The following is a 16,232-nucleotide window of genomic DNA, read 5'->3' as shown; positions in this document are numbered from 1 at the left end:
TGCTCCTTGAGGGCAAGGAGGTTTTACTTATCTCTTTGCTCAGCTTCTAGCCTGGCCCAGGTAGCTGGTAGGTGCTTAATAATGAATGAATGATTACAGAGCACCTTAAAAATCTTTAACACTACTCTGCAGATTATACTTATACAACAACAAACCTTGCACTTTCATTGGATACATATTTGTGGGCTCATTTCCATTCCATTCTTGCATATCCTTAGATCTGGGTTGACTGGCCCTCCTCTCCTCCCTTGTCCTGTCTTACTCCAAGCCAAGAAGAAAGCTCTGTTCTCAGTTATATGCAGATGATACCAGTGCCTAGCAGATATCTGACTGCTGGGATGCTGGTGGGGTTGTTGCAATCGATACAAACCTTTAGATTTTATGAAGAACTTGGCAGAGCCATGGCTGTCTGCCCATCTCCTTGCAGCCTAGTCCTTTGGCACCTGAAATTTCTCACAGTTGTGTGGAAAATACTTTCTCCTCCCCAAAGTGAGGGTGAAATGAGGGGGTGGATAAAGAGAGAGGAACAAAAGATCTAGAAACAGCATGATACAATGAGGTAACATGATAGAGTACAAAGACCATAGGCCTTGGATTCAGGCAACCTGAGTTCAAATCCCAGCTCTTCTATCATCATGTAAACCTGGACAAAATAGTTAACCTATCTGCAGTTCAGCTTCCTTGGCTGTCGAGTGGGGATATTACTGTCCTGCCTTAAAAGTAGTAAGAATTAAATTAGGATGACACAAACAAAAATGCTTCCCATGATGCTAGTACAAAGCCTTAATGCAAGTTAGTTTTTGTACTAGAAAAAGACAATACTGGGGTGAAGCCAAGGCTATGCCATATGGCTATACCAGTTATCACCCACCCTAAATGATATGCAGACAAATGGACTTCAAAGTGCCAATGCCAAAAGCAGCATGTGTGGTGACATGTGTTGTGGGGTTGGGACTGTAGGCCTGGACAAGAGGGGATGATCATGCCAAAGGCACTTTTTAGTGAATTTGTTCAGGCAAAAAACCCCCACTGCTACCACCATAGCTGAGTTGATCCAGGACAGAAGAAGCAAACAGCTCTAAAAGAAATACTGATCTGGATAAGATGGGCTGGTAAGACCAAGACAGACATATAAACCAAAGCTTAAACCAAAGCTGAGGGTTTCTAAGGTCTTCAAAGCTACACAAAATACCATGATTTTATTAGCAACCACATAGGTATCATTTTTTACAACATTTTACACTTGTTTCACAAGGAAGGTGGACTAATTCTAATGAAATATCAATAATGTATCTTAAATAAGTAACACATTGAAAAAAATGAAGTTAAAATGCACTACATAATAGTGCAGAAACAAAAAGCAGCTGGCAAGTTAATGCATGAAAACAATGCTGAATCAGTAGTGTTTGGAGTGATACATTTTGCCCATCTTTGGTCAGTTCTGGAGCAGTACTCACCATAAGCTGAGTGACCAATGTGAACTAAAAGGCTAAAATACTGAAGACCAAACAGGACCACTCTAAAATCAGTTTCACAATCAAATACTTGGCCGTCTGGTCTGTAAACAGGAACCTGCCAAGTTCCTATCCCTGCTGCAGTACCTACTGCAAGACAAGACCTCCTCCATCACCCAGACTCCAGGACAGTGGTGCCTGGCAAGTCACAATCCAGGGAGGAATAGCTGCTGGCTACTGATATATATTCCTGCATATGCTTGACTTGGGTGGTAAGGATTTTCTTGAGAAGTTTATCTTGAATATATTCACTTCTAAAAAGACTGTGTCTTGCTGGGAGGCTTGTGAAGGAAAGTTTACTTGCCAGAGGACATAGTATTAGACATTGGTTCTCATTCCGCATAGACAGAAAAGACCATTGTCTGTGCTGTGACAAGAGGCCTACCTTGTCGGGGAGATTTCAGTTCTTAAGACAAGAAAAAGGGCTTATGTTAAAATCAACTTGTAATTAAGTCCCCTAGAAATGTTGGTCTCAGATATTCCCATTCCTAGTTTTAGAGGCAGCCACAGAATATACAGTCTCTCCTGACCTGAGGGTCAGGAAGAAAGGGGAATGTGTATTTATAAAAGGAATTTAAATTCCAGCCTTGGTACTCTCAAACCTGCTTCAAATGAAAGAAGATGGCTCTCGACTTGACTAATAGGAGCCTCAAGTTGAATGTCTTCCAGTACCAGCAACTCACTTATATTGTCACTCACTGCCATAAAAAGAATGGTTAGAGCAACCCAAGTTTTCTAAAAATCAAATGAGGCACAATGAACTGGGTCATTAACTGTGTGCCACTATTGATTCCTTTAACACAGGCTGGGTACACGTGCCCACACGTACACTGTGGTTACACACTAGGGCAGAACCCTCTTAACAAGAGGGTTTCTGGCACACCTTTCCAAGATGCTAAGTTGGTGGGGAAAACAGACTTAGCACTCATTTCACTGACCACCTAAGCAGGGGCTAGGAAAAATGTCTTTACCCCTCCTCCAACTCCTTGCTCCTATCCTAGAAGACTAACACATCCATCCCTACTGAGCAAGGCGCTGGTCTGGGGTCAGGGCATTCTCATCAAAAGGCATCTTTGATGTTCTTGAGCTGGCGCACAGCCAGGTCTACAGGGAGGCTGAACTTGAGGCTGCTGAGGCGACTAAGCAGGTTGAGGGCACTCTCAAAGCCCGTGTGCGCCATGTAGCTCCAGGGCTGGTAGTGAGGCTCGATGAGTGACCCTGACTTGCAGATGAGGTTTACCCAGGACACCAGACGCTGCTCATTCAGTGCCATGCACACCAAGGCCTTCAACTCTGAGTCTGCACTGCGCTTAAAAGGGTCATGTTCTGTCAGCACCATGTGGATGGCTGTCAGTAGGCTCTGTTTAGGGGTCACAACAGTGCCTCCCATAACAGGCAGGGCAAAGGACTGGGAGAGCTTCCTGGCTGGAGATTCCACATAAGCACGGCCGTTCTTAGCATGGTAGTATTTTACAAAGAGCTCCCAGGGGTGCATGGCCTCAGGGGCCGAGGAGAAGGCTGGCAGCAAACAAGCAATGGGGGCCATGACGAGATTCATGCCTGGGGAGGAGGCATATAGTCCATGGGCCAGCAGGTCCCTTACAGCCACCGTCAGCTCTTTCCGAACCGCCAGGGTCAGCTCATCCTTGCCTCCCAGGGAGAGCTCCTGGAGGTTGGCAGACGTGATGACATGGTCGTGAGGCTGGTGCCTCAAGGCTAGCTGCTTCACTCTGTCCACTGACACCTCCAGCCTCTTCAGTAAGGGAGAGTAGTCTCTATCAGCCTGGCCCCTCTGCCACAGGGTTGGAGGGATCTGGCCTGTGGCACAACCCAGCTGGCTAACAGCAAAGATCTGGAGCACTGCTAGCGCTCGCCGCATCAGGTGCAGCCCCGACTCCCGGACTCTCTTTGCATCTTCTGCCTTCGCTGTTTAGAAAAGACAATGGCTCATCAGTGAGAGGCCATGATGGCACAGAGCGATGTTCAACAAGTCACAGGCTGAGGTCAAGTCTTGCTTCTGAGCCACATTATGGGTCCCACATGAAGGCAAGAGCCACCTAGGATGTAGCTGACTTCCTTTTTTTTTTTGGTTAATAATAGCTATATTGAGATATAATTCATATACAAGTCACCAATTTAAACTGTACAATTCAGTGGTTTTTAGTATATTCAGAGTTGCACAATCATCACTGCAATCAATTTTAGAAGATTTCATCATTCCAAAAAGAAACCCCGTACCATTAGCATTCCCTGCTCCCCACTTCTTCCCACCCCTCCCAAGCCCTAGGCAACCACTAATCTATTTTCTGTCTCTATAGATTTGCCTACTCTGAAAGATGCACTTACTTTTGCTGTTTCCCGGAGGCAGTCTGCTGCTGCCTGTTCTGGTGGAGGCATTTCCTGTCTTCCCACCGACCTTGCACTCACAGTGTCCATCACCTGTCTGCAAGGGGCTTCCTACTTCATCTGGAATCAGAAATTACAAAGAGGAGACACTTATTTAGCCCCCGCTTTTTTTCTTTCTTTTTTGTTCTTTTAATAGATTTGGGGGTACAAGTTGAATTCCATTACATGTATATATTGTATAGTGGTGAAGTCTGGGCTTTTAGTGTACCCATCACCTGAATAGTGTACACTGTACCCTATAGATAATTTTCATCCTTCACCACCTCCCAACCTCCCTGCCTGTGAGTCTCCAATGTCTGTTATACTCCTCTGTGTGTCCCTTGTAGCCATAGTTTAGCTCCCACTTATTTAGGCCCTTTATGGTAGATTTTTTTAAAGGGGAAATAATATTTAATGGTGTCTACCATATACAAGAATCTCACAAATTCCTTTTTAATAGTGTAAAATGGTTACTGGCATATAGTAGTTGGCTCAACAAATATTTGCTAAGTGAATGAAGCATGAGTCATCATTTTATGGATGAGGAGAATGAGACTAAAGAGGTTAGTAACCTGCCCAAGGACACAAAACCAATAAGTGGCAGAGCTGGGATTTTAACTATTTGGTTCTGAAACCCATATCTTTCCACTCTGCCATGCTGGCTCCTTTAGTGAGTGACCAAAACTCTTAAATAGTATGTCAAGAGAACTGGCACTTTTATGTATTAGTACTTAGAATAAATATAATTATTATGACATCTGTCCACTCTTCTTTTCCCATGCCCTTCTCTGACCTTGGATGAAGTTGATGAACATCTCAAGGTCTCGGATCTGAGTTTTCAGCTGCTCAACCAACTGTTCTTTGACTCGGGCTGGGTTAACAATCTGCGCCACTGCTGCATCCACACGCTGACGAAGCTCTTCAGTGGACAGGGAACTGATGTCCTCATTCAGATTCATGTCCAGTTTCTTTATTAACTCGTCTATGATCACCTACCAAAACCACAAGTAATGAGCATACCCTTTGGAATTTTCAGGAAAAGGGCTAGGGAGAAGGAGAAACTTAGCTAATATGTCTTCTACCCTGAAATGGAAATAAAAAACACACAGACCTCCAAATTTGTAAAAGAAAACAATTCAACTGCTGATCAAGGCAAGAATACAGACTCCATACAATTACAGTAACAAGAACCCTTGGTTCTCCTCTCTGATAGAACTGGCTTCTCTCATTCACTGGAAATTTTCTACCAAGTCAGTCAGTCTTCACTCAGGAAAACAACAGTGTGAATAATCCAAAGTGGCCAATGAACCCCAAAGCCTCATATTTAGTTTCTCTAAAGGCTTCAAAGAGAATACATACTGATTTTTCTTAATTTCTAATCCTCTTTTTCCTTCTTGCCTTACTCCAGGCAACTAAAGAAGAATTGCTATAAAACATCAAGGCATAATACAGCCAAAATATGCTAGTGATGTTATTAGGAACAATTTGAAATCCAAACAACATAACTCTAGCCCAGACAGAAAAACAGCCACATCACAGGGATAAACAAACATGTAGAGGAGGCTGTAGCTATACCTCTACCAGCAGATTTACCTGTCTACCCAGGTCTGTTTTAAATAAATATAGTATTAAAGTCAGTCTGGATTCCTGGAATATTTACCAACTGGTGGCAGGAAAAAGCTAGTTCATATTGTATGATGGGCCCAAGCAGAACTTTTTTAATGACCAAATGAAAAATATTATATCATTACTTCCATTATTTTTTTTTTTTTTGAGACAGAGTCTCACTGTTGCCCAGGCTCGAGTGCCATGGCGTCAGCCTAGCTCACAGCAACCTCAAACTCCTGGGCTCAAGCGATCCTACTGCCTCAGCCTCCCGCGTAGCTGGAACTACAGGCATGCGCCACCATGCCCGGCTAATTTTTTCTATATATTTTTAGCTGTCCAGATCATTTCTTTCTATTTTTAGTAGAGATGGGGTCTCGCTCTTGCTCAGGCTGGTCTCGAACTCCTGAGCTCAAACGATCCACCTGTCTCGGCCTCCCAGAGTGCTAGGATTATAGGCGTGAGCCACCGCACCCGGCCTACTTCTATTATTAATAATAACCACCAAGGCTGGACACAGTGGCTCACGCCTGTAATCTTAGCACTTTGAGAGGCTGAAGGGTGAGTTTGAGAATATCCTGAGCAATATAGCAAGAACCTGTCTCTATAAAAAACAGAAAAATTAGCCAGGTGTGGTGGTGCACACCTGTAGTCCTGGTTACTTAGGAGGCTGAGACAGGAGGATCACTGAAGCCCAGGAGTTTGAGGCTGCAGTGAGCTATGATGACGCCACTGCACTCCTGCCCAGGAAACAGAGCCAGACCCCATCCCACCAAAAAGAAAGAGCTCAATCATTGTATTACAAAACTTTTTTTACCAGTGTTTTCCATGTTTGAATAAAGAATGGTTCTATATAATAGTAGAATTTCCCTTTGATTTGCACCAGCTAACGGATTCTTAGTAAGGCCAAGGGAGAAGTGAGTTGGGAAAGGATGTCCTGGGAATGCTGGAAGGGATGAGTTAACCTGGGGCAGTAATGGAGGCGTCCCTGAGGTCTGCTCACCCGCTGTCTTTCCAAGACCACAGACTGTGGCAGGGAGTCATAACTACCCTCTTGATAGGCAAACGTTTCCAGGTCATCTAGCTGGGTCTTGAGCTGCAGTATCAGTTCCTTCTGCTTCTCCCTTTGGGTTTCCAGACGTTCTTGTTTTTCCTGCTCACTCTAAGATGAGAAAATACTTGGATCTATTTCACAGGAAAAGGAAAGCTCAGGGTACATTAAAAATGCTCTCAAGTCAGTAATGACCAATAAAATATGGTTCCAAATAATCCAAACGAAATACACAATTCATAAGATAGGTTCAAAAGTTAGAATAATTTTTTTACCCAAAGCAACTTATTAAATGAAGGTTTCCTTTAAGAAAGTAAGAGTCTCTCATTGGAAACAGGATATGAATACAGTAAAGCCTTTTGTTAGGACTGCTTTTTTTCCCCAAAGGTCTAATGAGGGTAGAAACAACCTATGTTAGCCAAGACAGCCTCCCAGGAATTAAACATGCCATCCACTGCAGCCAATTACCATAGCACCACTCCTGAATACTTTGTGCTGCCAAATTTTGCAAGAGAATCTGGGGTAAGGGTGTAGAGAAAGGCTTTACAACTATACAAACAGTTTTCTTAAAGTTCAAAGCCCCTGTGATGAATTACCCACTACTTACACAAAATCAAAAGAATTAAATGCAAATGCCTGAGGCAGTGACAAAAATCTAAAACCAAGTAATGGGGGTGGGAAGATACATTTTTTTAAAATGTATCTGGTAAGTTTCCCTGACCAGTGACTCCTTTTCTCACTGTTAGTCATCAGGTAGTTTCTGCATTTAAGTTATTAAAAATCCTTTGCGGTGGTAAGGTCTTGCCAACATAGTCTCAAACACTAGTCCTTCCTTGCCTTTCTTGAGTATCAGAAACAAAAAGCAAAACCATTTGAAGCAAATCATTTGAAGCTGTAAGGCTGCATTTTAAACTAGAATTTTGTAGGGTATTAAATTTAACCTTAAAATGGTACTTACCAACCCCTCCAGAAGTAAGGTATAAAAGGGAATGAAAAAAAAAAAACAACAAATTAACTTTTTGTTCAAGTATTTAAAAAGCAGTCCTCTTGTTTTAGTTTTGCTCAATGTGAGAGCAAGCCTTTTCTCAGGATACTCCCTCTCCGATCCTTTCAGAGTGTTGTTGCTTTTTCTTAGAACCCTGTCCCCGCTCCCCACTTGGTGAAGGCCTAGCTCTCCTTTGAGAAGGTTTTCCTGATTTCTCCAGGCAGAACTAATCATTTTCTCCTCTGGATTTTTTATACACTTCTACTGTAGCTCATATTATATTTGTTTAGGAATTCTGTCTCCTCTAGTCTATGAACTCCTTAAGGGCAAGGGTCTTGACTTTAAACCCCAAAGCTTAGCATAGTGTCTGGCACAGGGTAAGCTCTCAATACACATTTGCTGTATGTTACTGAACTAAGTACAGAAGGACAAATTCCAAATAATGAACTCTGATTGGAAGAAGTTGTCTAACCAGCCCAAGCAGAAAGAACTTTGTTTTTGTTATTTCAAAGTGGAAAGTCTTTGTTTTTGTTTTTACTGTATCTCAACTTTATGAAGCCAAGGAAGAAAGAAACCAGACATAAATTCTGATTCTATTTTCATGAGTATGTCTGCTGAACTCTGTCACCTGTCATGGTAGCTACAATATGCTATTTGCTGGAGTGTGGGCAAACAAGTTTAACAGGAAAGAACAATGAGCTCTGGCGCAAGGCAGGGAATAATAGGAATAATTTCCAGTATGAAGTGAGATATGAGAAAATACTGGCTTTAAAAAATTTGGAACTGATAAGAAGTAAATCATTCCATACAAAAAGGTCCCCCACTTTGGCACTACCTGTTCACATGTCAATGTATGCAAACAAAATTACAGGTTTTTATTAGGTGGGTTGGGCACTACTTTTTAAAAGTGAGCACTGTTTCTGAAAGTGAAAATGAACAACAAAAAAAGAGTTCCACATCACACAGAACCTTTGGTGCCCTTCACTCCTGAACAGAGCCTTACCCCAGTAATTCTATCCTTTCTAGTCCTAAAGTCTGGCAGTTTGAGGTGGCTGCTCCCTGTGCAAGGAGCTGTGGGGATGTGGAGAAGGGAGGAACGGTAAATACAGGATTGCACCAGGAACAGTTCAGATTAAAATAAATAAATCAATACCTACTACTGATAAATCTTCTTGGCTAAAACCAGTTTAAGTGGGAAGAAAGCCACCTGTGGGTTATAACTTGAAGAACAAAAAGGTGAAAAGGCAAAGTGTCTCAACACCTCCAACAAGCTATCTACATCTGTGTACTTCCAGAGATTCAAAGCCTGTAAGGAAAGGTTTCCTTGGTGTGGTATATTCACTATTTCTCAGTGTAGGCAAACTGAATCGATCTTGTCACTGTTATCAGAGGACCTCATTCAGAATATCTAGTTATTAAGCAGGGTGGAGAAGGAGTTTAAAAATTCAAACATTAGGAAATTCATACAATCCGGAATGTGTTTCTTTCAATTACTAACAGACTCCGCTGTTCACCAAACTTCTTACCCAGAAAAGAGAGTCTAAAGATTCAAGACTTCGCCTAGATTCCAGAAAAGCAGGGACAGGTAGTTAAGCCAAGTTTCCATGTTTCTAACTCACTTTACTTTCACTTGCCAATTTTCCCAAACCCCAGGATCGGGGTACTCTAATCAACAAAAGTGGTCAGGACTTAGGTACTTTATAAGGCGAGGGCAAGGGGAGCAGGAGCAGCGTTGCTTCGATTGCTCTGTGGCCCTCTCAATCGCTCACAGCTCCGCCGCCCCTCACGTCACCACACACTGGCATCTCTCTTTCCACATCTTCAGTGCACACCGCTCACCCTCAGGTGCCCAGCCCTCTCTGTCCTCTCACCCTTCAGCAGGCCCCGCACACCTGTCTGCGGTCTCCTCGTCTCTGACTCACGCACTCATCCAGTCGGGTGGGCTTCTCACCCCTTCTACCACCCTCCGGGTCTGCATCGCCACCCACTCGATCCCCCTATTTCCATATCCCTCGCGGCCCCGCCCCAGCCGCTCACCTGGTCCTGGCCCCGCAACCTTGGCTGGTCCCCTGGCAGCCTGTCGCCCTCGTCGCTAGCGGCGTTCCCAGGCCCCTCATAACCCAGGACGTGAGGGCAGCCGCGGAAGGCGAAGTCTTCGAGCTCGCGCAGGAGGCGCTGCTGCTCCGCCGGCGCCCCGCGGACCACTTGGCGCAGGCGAAACTGCACCTGCGCGAAGTGCGAGGACAGCGCGAGCAGCGCCGAGTCCAGCCGCCGCCGCTCGGCCCGCAGCCGCCGCAGCGTCCGGCCCGGCGAGTCAGGCGGGGAGCCCGGGACAGCGCTGGGCTCCTCGGCCGCCGCCTCTTCAACAAACGCAGCCGCCCCAGGCCCGGCCTCCGCCACCGCCCCCACCGGGGCCCAGCGCACCGCCTCGCAAGGTGGCAGCGACTCCTCTTCCTCCTCCTCTTCGTCCTTCACCTTTGGCTCAACGGCCGCCACCACCGTTACCGGCTCCGCAGCCGCTTCGACAGCCGCCATCTTCCCGGAAGCGCGGCCTCACGTCAGCCGCGCCCCCTTGCTGCCATGACAACGGCGCACAGGCCGAGACACCCTGGGGGAACTGTGGGCGGGGCTTGCAGTTCCGACGTCGTCGGGGTGGGTCTTCCCTGGGGGTTTAATTCTGGCCAATAATTTTTCATTGAGCGCCTATTGTGAATCAGGCACTGAGTACTAAGCGTTGGTGAAACAAGTGAATGGGGCCAAGGACAAGTCCTTTCCTGTGTCGTATCCTGTGTCTAGGGTAGCACTTGCCCTGGTCCCAGCGGGTGAGTAGTCGTTCCTAATCTGTCTATACATTTCTGGAGACTGGGAGAGGTGAAAGTCTGCAGGGATTAAACTCTCCCAGGTTATCGCCGGAGTGCAGATCCTTTGGCTGTCGGGCCACGTACGTTCTCCTTTCCTCTCAACCCTTCTCGCAACCATATAAGGAGAGGCAGCTGCTGGGGACGTCCCCAGGATCTAAAGATAGCTGCCCTGGCTGGGATTCCAAACGCCACCCAGCAGTGGGCGCCGCCATGGCACGGTGAGTGTTTATGGCCGCGGTGCTCCCGCTGGCCCTTTTCCCTGGAGAGTCCCTGCCCCAAGTCTTTTCCTGGGTGCTCCTGGTTCCGCGAGGCCCCATGGGAGCCCCAGATGCCAGGTCTCTGTGACCGTGGGGTGAGGGGAAATGTGACCTGAATGTTCTCCTTAACCCCCTACTTCCCTAGTCTTGCACTTTCGATTCTCTCCAGGTTCACCATCACCACACCCACCCATTCCAGGCATTCCCTTCCACCCCTTCTGTCTCATTTAGCTCCACTTTGACAAGACTGTGGCATCAAACTTCCTTGTATTGTCCTCTCCCTCCACCTTTCCCAAATGCCCAGTCTTCCCTCTCCCACTCCTATGAAGCCCCACCTCAACTCCTCTTCAGGCAGCACGCCCAGACCCTGTGGTATGACAGGCCCAAGTATGTGTTCATGAAGTTTTGCGTTGAGGACAGCACTGATGTCCATGTGCTCATTGAGGACCACCGCATTGTGTTCAGGTAAAGGCCTCCATTCTGGAGGACCTGGCTTCCCACGAACCTTGCCTTTCTCCTAAGGGCTCCATACTTAGGCTCTTGCATCTCCTCATCATCTTTGTCTCCTCAGCTGTAAGAATGCAGACGGAGTAGAGTTGTACAATGAGATTGAGTTCTATGCCAAGGTGAACTCCAAGGTAAGGGTGGGGTGGAACAGTGAGGTCTGGATGGAAAGGCAGCTCAGGGAAACTGGAGATTCATTTTAAATCTCAGACCCTAAGAATGAGACTTTCTACCTGGCAGGACTCCCAGGATAAGCGCTCTAGCCGCTCCATTACTTGCTTTGTGAGGAAATGGAAGGAGAAGGTGGCCTGGCCCCGGCTCACCAAGGAGGATATCAAGGTGAGTGTGTGGGATGTGGCCTGCTCCTTCTATCCATGTACCCAGGTACCCAAGTTAGAGCTGGGATCACCCTTGCCTTCTTTCCAGCCAACATTCAATAACTCACCAGGTCCTGCCTACTTGACCTCCTAAATATTCTTGAATCTACTACTTAATTTCTTCCTAGTTCAGGCCTTATCCATCACTGGGTGAGAGGTTTGTTGCATCTTTTCAGCCCTATCCCTCAATCTATCCTCCTCTTGCCCCAGCCTGGTCTGTCTAAAACACACACTTGACCCTGTCACTCTCCTACTTAAGAATCTCCAATGGCTTCTTCTCCTGTAAAGGTTGAAAACTGGCTTCCTGCTGGATCTTGCTCTCAAATTTATTTTAGGAATCTTCACAGTGTTAAAAATTATTTCGATTGATAACTGACATTTAATATTTTTTATTTGTTGTTGATGTTTTAAAATGTGGATATTTCACCTAAAAGTCCAGATGATCAGCTTCTCTTGAAAAATGGGAGAATCCAGCTACACTGGTATAAATTCTCAAATGCCTAGAGTTGAAACTTTAAATGGAGCATGCACTCCACCTTACTTTACTCCTATTTGGTACCTCCCTGAGTCTTTTGGGCATCTGAGCTTTTTACTTGCTACACATTAGGTTGAAGTCTAAGCACCGTAGCATGACACACGAGCCCATCCCATGTTCTCCGCGTCAAACTTTACATTCCAGCCACAGCAGATTGTAGCTCTTTTGCACAAACCAGACTATTTCTCACCTCTGTACCTTTGCTCAGGCTGTGCCTTCTTCCTGGAAAGTCACTATCACCACTACCTTCACCGGTGTAATCCCTATACATCATTCAAGGCTCTGCTACTCCAAGAACCTGTGTTCCCGTAACTCCTTTTGGGATATATCCCCTATATAACTCTACCACCATGCTTTTCAAACTGTGTTATAATGATTTATTTACATCTCCCTCCCCCCTTGCTTCCTTATGGCTGGGACAGTGTGTTGAACATTTTTATAATCCCAATGCCAAGTTCAGGGTCTGGCCATAGTATGTGTTCAATAAATATCTGTTGAATGAATGTGTGAATAACTTCTTCCCTGTATAAATGTGGGAACATGGGAACATGGGCCTCAAAACGTTGTCTCTGACTCCAGGGAATGCAGCTTCTCTATCTTCCTTGGTTGACCCCTATGATGATACAGTTATTTTTTCATATGTGTTGTCTCCTTAGTCAGTCTGTTCCTGGGGGGCAGAACTTCTACATTTTTTCAGACTCTACCATGCCTGGCATTGTGCGTGGCACTTAGTGGGTTCCTGGTAAATCTTCGTGGATGATGATGATGACATGGCAATCTGGAGGGGTGCTGGTCAATGGGGTGTGGCTGGGAGGATTCTGTGCCCAGCTGACCCCCAAGCATGCTCCTATGCACATGCTCACACTCTCCCACACACTCCTGCTGCTGTCCTCCTGGCCTGTGACCCTCTGTGCTTCCTCTTGCAGCCAGTGTGGCTGTCTGTGGACTTTGATAACTGGAGAGACTGGGAAGGGGATGAAGAGGTGGAGCTGGCTCATGTGGAGCATTATGCAGAGGTAACAGAGAGACAGCATTTGCCGTTTTCTGCCCATTTCGATCGTTCTCTGTGTGTGTGTGTATTTAAATTTTCTCTTAAGAAACAAATCAATTTACTTTTCTCCAATTAATTCCAGTGATATATTCAGGGCTTTAAAGATGGGAATAGTTCCCAGCCTCCAGAACTATAAGCCAAATAAACATCTTTTTTGTTTTCTCTTTTTAGAGAAAGAGTCTCACTCTGTTGCCCAGGGTAGAGTGCAGTGACCTGATCATAGCTCACTGTAACCTTGAACTCCTGGGCTCGAGGGATCCTCTCACCTCAGCCTTCTGAGAAGCTGGGACTATAGGTGTGCCAACATGCCTGGCTAATTTTTTTACTTTTGTAAAAACAGGGTCTCACTATGTTGCCCAGGCTGGTCTTGAACTTCTGGCCTCAAGCAATCCTTCCGCCTTGGCCTCCCAAAGTGCTGGGATTATAGGTGTGAGCCACTGTGCCTGGTTATCTTTTCTTTATAAATAATAATAATAATTAATAATAATAATAATAAAGATGACAGCAGTTGCCTGACGGGCTCTGGCTGGGACCATTCTTCTGTGGCCCATCAATACGCATATTGCTCTTCCCTCACCCCGCTTCTCTCTTGGATTTTTTTCTTTTCCCACTAGCTTTTGAAGAAGGTCAGCACCAAGAGACCACCCCCTACCATGGACGACCTGGATGTAAGTAAAGCCTTCCCCTCAATCCTTCAATTTTGTTTTAGCCCTTAAAAAGTGGAATTGCTAGGTCAAAGAGTAGATACACTACATTTAAAGCTCCTATCACAGTCCCTAGCACACAGTAGTTCTCAGTGCATGTTAACCAATTTTGAATTTGACACAAGAGGTCTAATATTCTTCTCCAGGATTTAGAAAACCCCAGCAAGGCCCTCCTCCTTTCCAGCTCCTCCTCTATTTCACCATCCTAGGATAGACCTAGCCATATTGAGTTTCTTTATAGCTGTAATGAGCAGTAGCATTAATTAAAATTCTGAAACTCAATGATGCATGACAGAGTGCTATTTATTGAGTACCAGTGGTTTGTTTATTATCCAAAGTTAAAATCCTTCCTTATTAGCCTCCTAAGTCGTGTGGTTTAGAAAATCACAAAAAGGAACTTGGAGAGCAGGAGGGAGTGAGCAACATTTGTGATCACAAATGTTCAGTCTTTGCAGTGACTTCAAGTGCTTTGTCTTTTTCTCCCCCCTAGGATGATTCTGACAGTGCTGATGCAACAAGTAACTAATTTCTGTGACAGCAGGGCTGGGGAGAAGGCTGTGGCCATCCTTCCGTTGCTCTGCAAAGCTAGAGCCGGGACCTTTCTCAGCTCTTTGGCTGTGCACCAAGGTCCTCTGGGATCTCTGATCCTTCCTAGAAGCTCTTTCTTAAGGATCCTCCTTCATGCTTTATGTTTTCCTCCCAGGCACTTGACTATGGTGCTGCATCGGATGGCACGATGGGGGAGGAGTAGACTGTTGGGACTTCTGACTTCCTACTGATTGGTTTATAATCTCTGTGTTTGGGCTGCTCAGTTATTTGAGCATGTGTGTGTACGTGGCAGGGCAAAAGCTAAAGAAGAAATATATAGATTATAATAAATCTCTAGTAAGTGTATATATGGGGCAGAGCAAAAGCCAAAGCAGAAACATGGAGTATAATAAATCTCTGGGAACTGTTCTCTGTCTCTTTCCTTCTTGTATTTCTTCCTCCTGGTGGCAAGCCTCTTCTTCCTCTAGACTTCCTCTCAAGGAGGTGGGGGTGGGTGTCAGAGATCCTGGCCCTCATTGTTGAGGTTGGAAGAAGAAAGACGTTGTGGATGGGCTTATAACCAAGCTGGGGTACTTCCTCTTGCCCACATCTGTGCCCTGATTTCTTACAGCTAATACTGTCATCCCTAGAACCAGCCACCTCAGCTTACTGTACACTCTAGAAATCTCTTTATACTTTAAAAACTAATTGTTACATTAGTTAATGTCTGTTTACTCCTCCATTCAATAGCTACTCCATTCATCCACAAACATTTCTTGAGTGCTTAATATGTACAAAACACCTAACTTAAGATGCAAAACCCACACACTTTGCTCTTGAACTCGTGGTAAAGTATTAGGATTTACTAAAAAAATAAACTTTAGGCCGGCTGCGGTAGCTCACGCCTGCAATCCTAGCACTCTGGGAGGCCAAGGTGGGAGGATCGCTCAAGGTCAGGAGTTCAAGACCAGCCTGAGCAAGAGCGAGACCCCGTCTCTACTAAAAATAGAAAGAAATTAGCTGTACAACTAAAAATATATGGAAAATATTAGCCGGGCATGGTGGCGCATGCCTGTAGTCCCAGCTACTTGGGAGGCTGAGGCAGGAGGATCACTTGAGCCCAGGAGTTTGAGGTTGCTGTGAGCTAGGCTGACGCCATAGCACTCAGTCTAGCCTGGGCAACAGAGCGAGACTCTGTCTCAAAAAAAAAAAGTAAACTTTAAAATTTATATAAGCAAAAAAATTAAACAAAATAAAAAATAAAATTTATATAAGCAATATATAAACATAGTTTAAAAATAAAATAGTATAGAAAGGTATAAACTTTAAGGTAAAATTTGCACCTCCCTCTCCAATAGGGGTAACCACTGTTAACGGTTTTATATATATATGATATTTATTATACTATATTATACACTGTATCATATATATGATACATACCATACTGTATTATAAATTCTATACTACCTATAGTTTATATAGTTATAAGGTATAATTATATAACAAAATATAGAACATAAATATATAGTATCATGTATTGTTTATATACAGTATGTTATTAAAATTCAATACATACATCAGCATATATAACATGTGTGTCTGTATGTACACAATTGGAATCATACCATGTTCATCTTGCACTGTGCTTGTTTTCACTTATTATATATTGGAGATCTTTCCAAATCAGCACACATAGATCTAACTCATGCTTTTTCATGGCTACATGGTATTCCATTGAATGTATTTTCCATAATTTAACTGGTTCTTTACGGAGGGACATTTAGGTTGTTAGTCTTTTTTCAGTTTTCAAATAATGTTGCAATAAACATTTAAAAATGTAGATCTTTACATATTTGTGCTAGAATATCTGTAGGG

The 16,232-nt window shown here is 44.6% G+C and overlaps 2 protein-coding genes across 7 annotated transcripts; one reads left to right on the top strand and one right to left on the bottom strand.

The window, feature by feature from the left end:
- Nucleotides 1-1,180: 1,180 nt before the first annotated feature.
- On the bottom strand, nucleotides 1,181-10,134 carry RUNDC1 (RUN domain containing 1). 2 transcript variants are annotated; one of them, XM_045526630.1, is made up of 6 exons: nucleotides 9,578-10,134; nucleotides 7,514-7,519; nucleotides 6,508-6,666; nucleotides 4,693-4,891; nucleotides 3,861-3,980; nucleotides 1,181-3,440 (listed from the first exon to the last, which is right to left on the bottom strand). In XM_045526630.1, the coding sequence occupies exons 1-6, from the start codon at nucleotides 10,073-10,075 to the stop codon at nucleotides 2,575-2,577; spliced, it is 1,848 nt and encodes a 615-aa protein (XP_045382586.1). In that variant the 5' UTR covers nucleotides 10,076-10,134; the 3' UTR covers nucleotides 1,181-2,574. The 2 variants fall into 2 exon arrangements, with proteins under 2 accessions (XP_045382586.1, XP_045382587.1); XM_045526631.1 differs by lacking the exon at nucleotides 7,514-7,519.
- On the top strand, nucleotides 10,073-14,786 carry PTGES3L (prostaglandin E synthase 3 like). Of its 5 annotated transcripts, none has more exons than XM_045526634.1 (8): nucleotides 10,101-10,362; nucleotides 10,525-10,619; nucleotides 11,010-11,123; nucleotides 11,230-11,296; nucleotides 11,403-11,501; nucleotides 13,001-13,090; nucleotides 13,740-13,793; nucleotides 14,320-14,786. In XM_045526634.1, exons 2-8 carry the CDS (start codon nucleotides 10,612-10,614, stop codon nucleotides 14,353-14,355), a joined length of 468 nt encoding a protein of 155 aa, XP_045382590.1. In that variant the 5' UTR covers nucleotides 10,101-10,362; nucleotides 10,525-10,611; the 3' UTR covers nucleotides 14,356-14,786. The 5 variants fall into 5 exon arrangements, with proteins under 5 accessions (XP_045382594.1, XP_045382590.1, XP_045382593.1 ...); XM_045526636.1 differs by having other exon boundaries at nucleotides 10,107-10,362; nucleotides 10,988-11,123; XM_045526635.1 differs by having other exon boundaries at nucleotides 10,108-10,362; nucleotides 10,963-11,123.
- Nucleotides 14,787-16,232: the final 1,446 nt, after the last annotated feature.

This window comes from Lemur catta, chromosome 15 (genome assembly GCF_020740605.2).
Source record: "Lemur catta isolate mLemCat1 chromosome 15, mLemCat1.pri, whole genome shotgun sequence".
NCBI classification, from domain to species: domain Eukaryota; kingdom Metazoa; phylum Chordata; class Mammalia; order Primates; family Lemuridae; genus Lemur; species Lemur catta.
The sequence above is the reverse complement of the archived record's forward strand: the minus strand, read 5'-3'. Positions and strand labels throughout refer to the sequence as shown.

Bases quoted from the DNA above. Each gene is read 5' to 3' on its own strand.
- RUNDC1 (XM_045526630.1), bottom strand. From the start codon at position 10,075: ATGGCGGCTGTCGAAGCGGCTGCGGAGCCGGTAACGGTGGTGGCGGCC. The intron at 4,892-6,507 runs GTGAGCAGACCT...TGGTTTTGGTAG, and splicing joins TGGTCTTGGAAAGACAGCGG to GTGATCATAGACGAGTTAAT. The intron at 3,981-4,692 runs GTCAGAGAAGGG...TTCTGATTCCAG, and splicing joins GTTCATCAACTTCATCCAAG to ATGAAGTAGGAAGCCCCTTG.
- PTGES3L (XM_045526634.1), top strand. The intron at 11,297-11,402 runs GTAAGGGTGGGG...TCTACCTGGCAG, and splicing joins ATGCCAAGGTGAACTCCAAG to GACTCCCAGGATAAGCGCTC. The intron at 13,794-14,319 runs GTAAGTAAAGCC...TCTCCCCCCTAG, and splicing joins CTACCATGGACGACCTGGAT to GATGATTCTGACAGTGCTGA.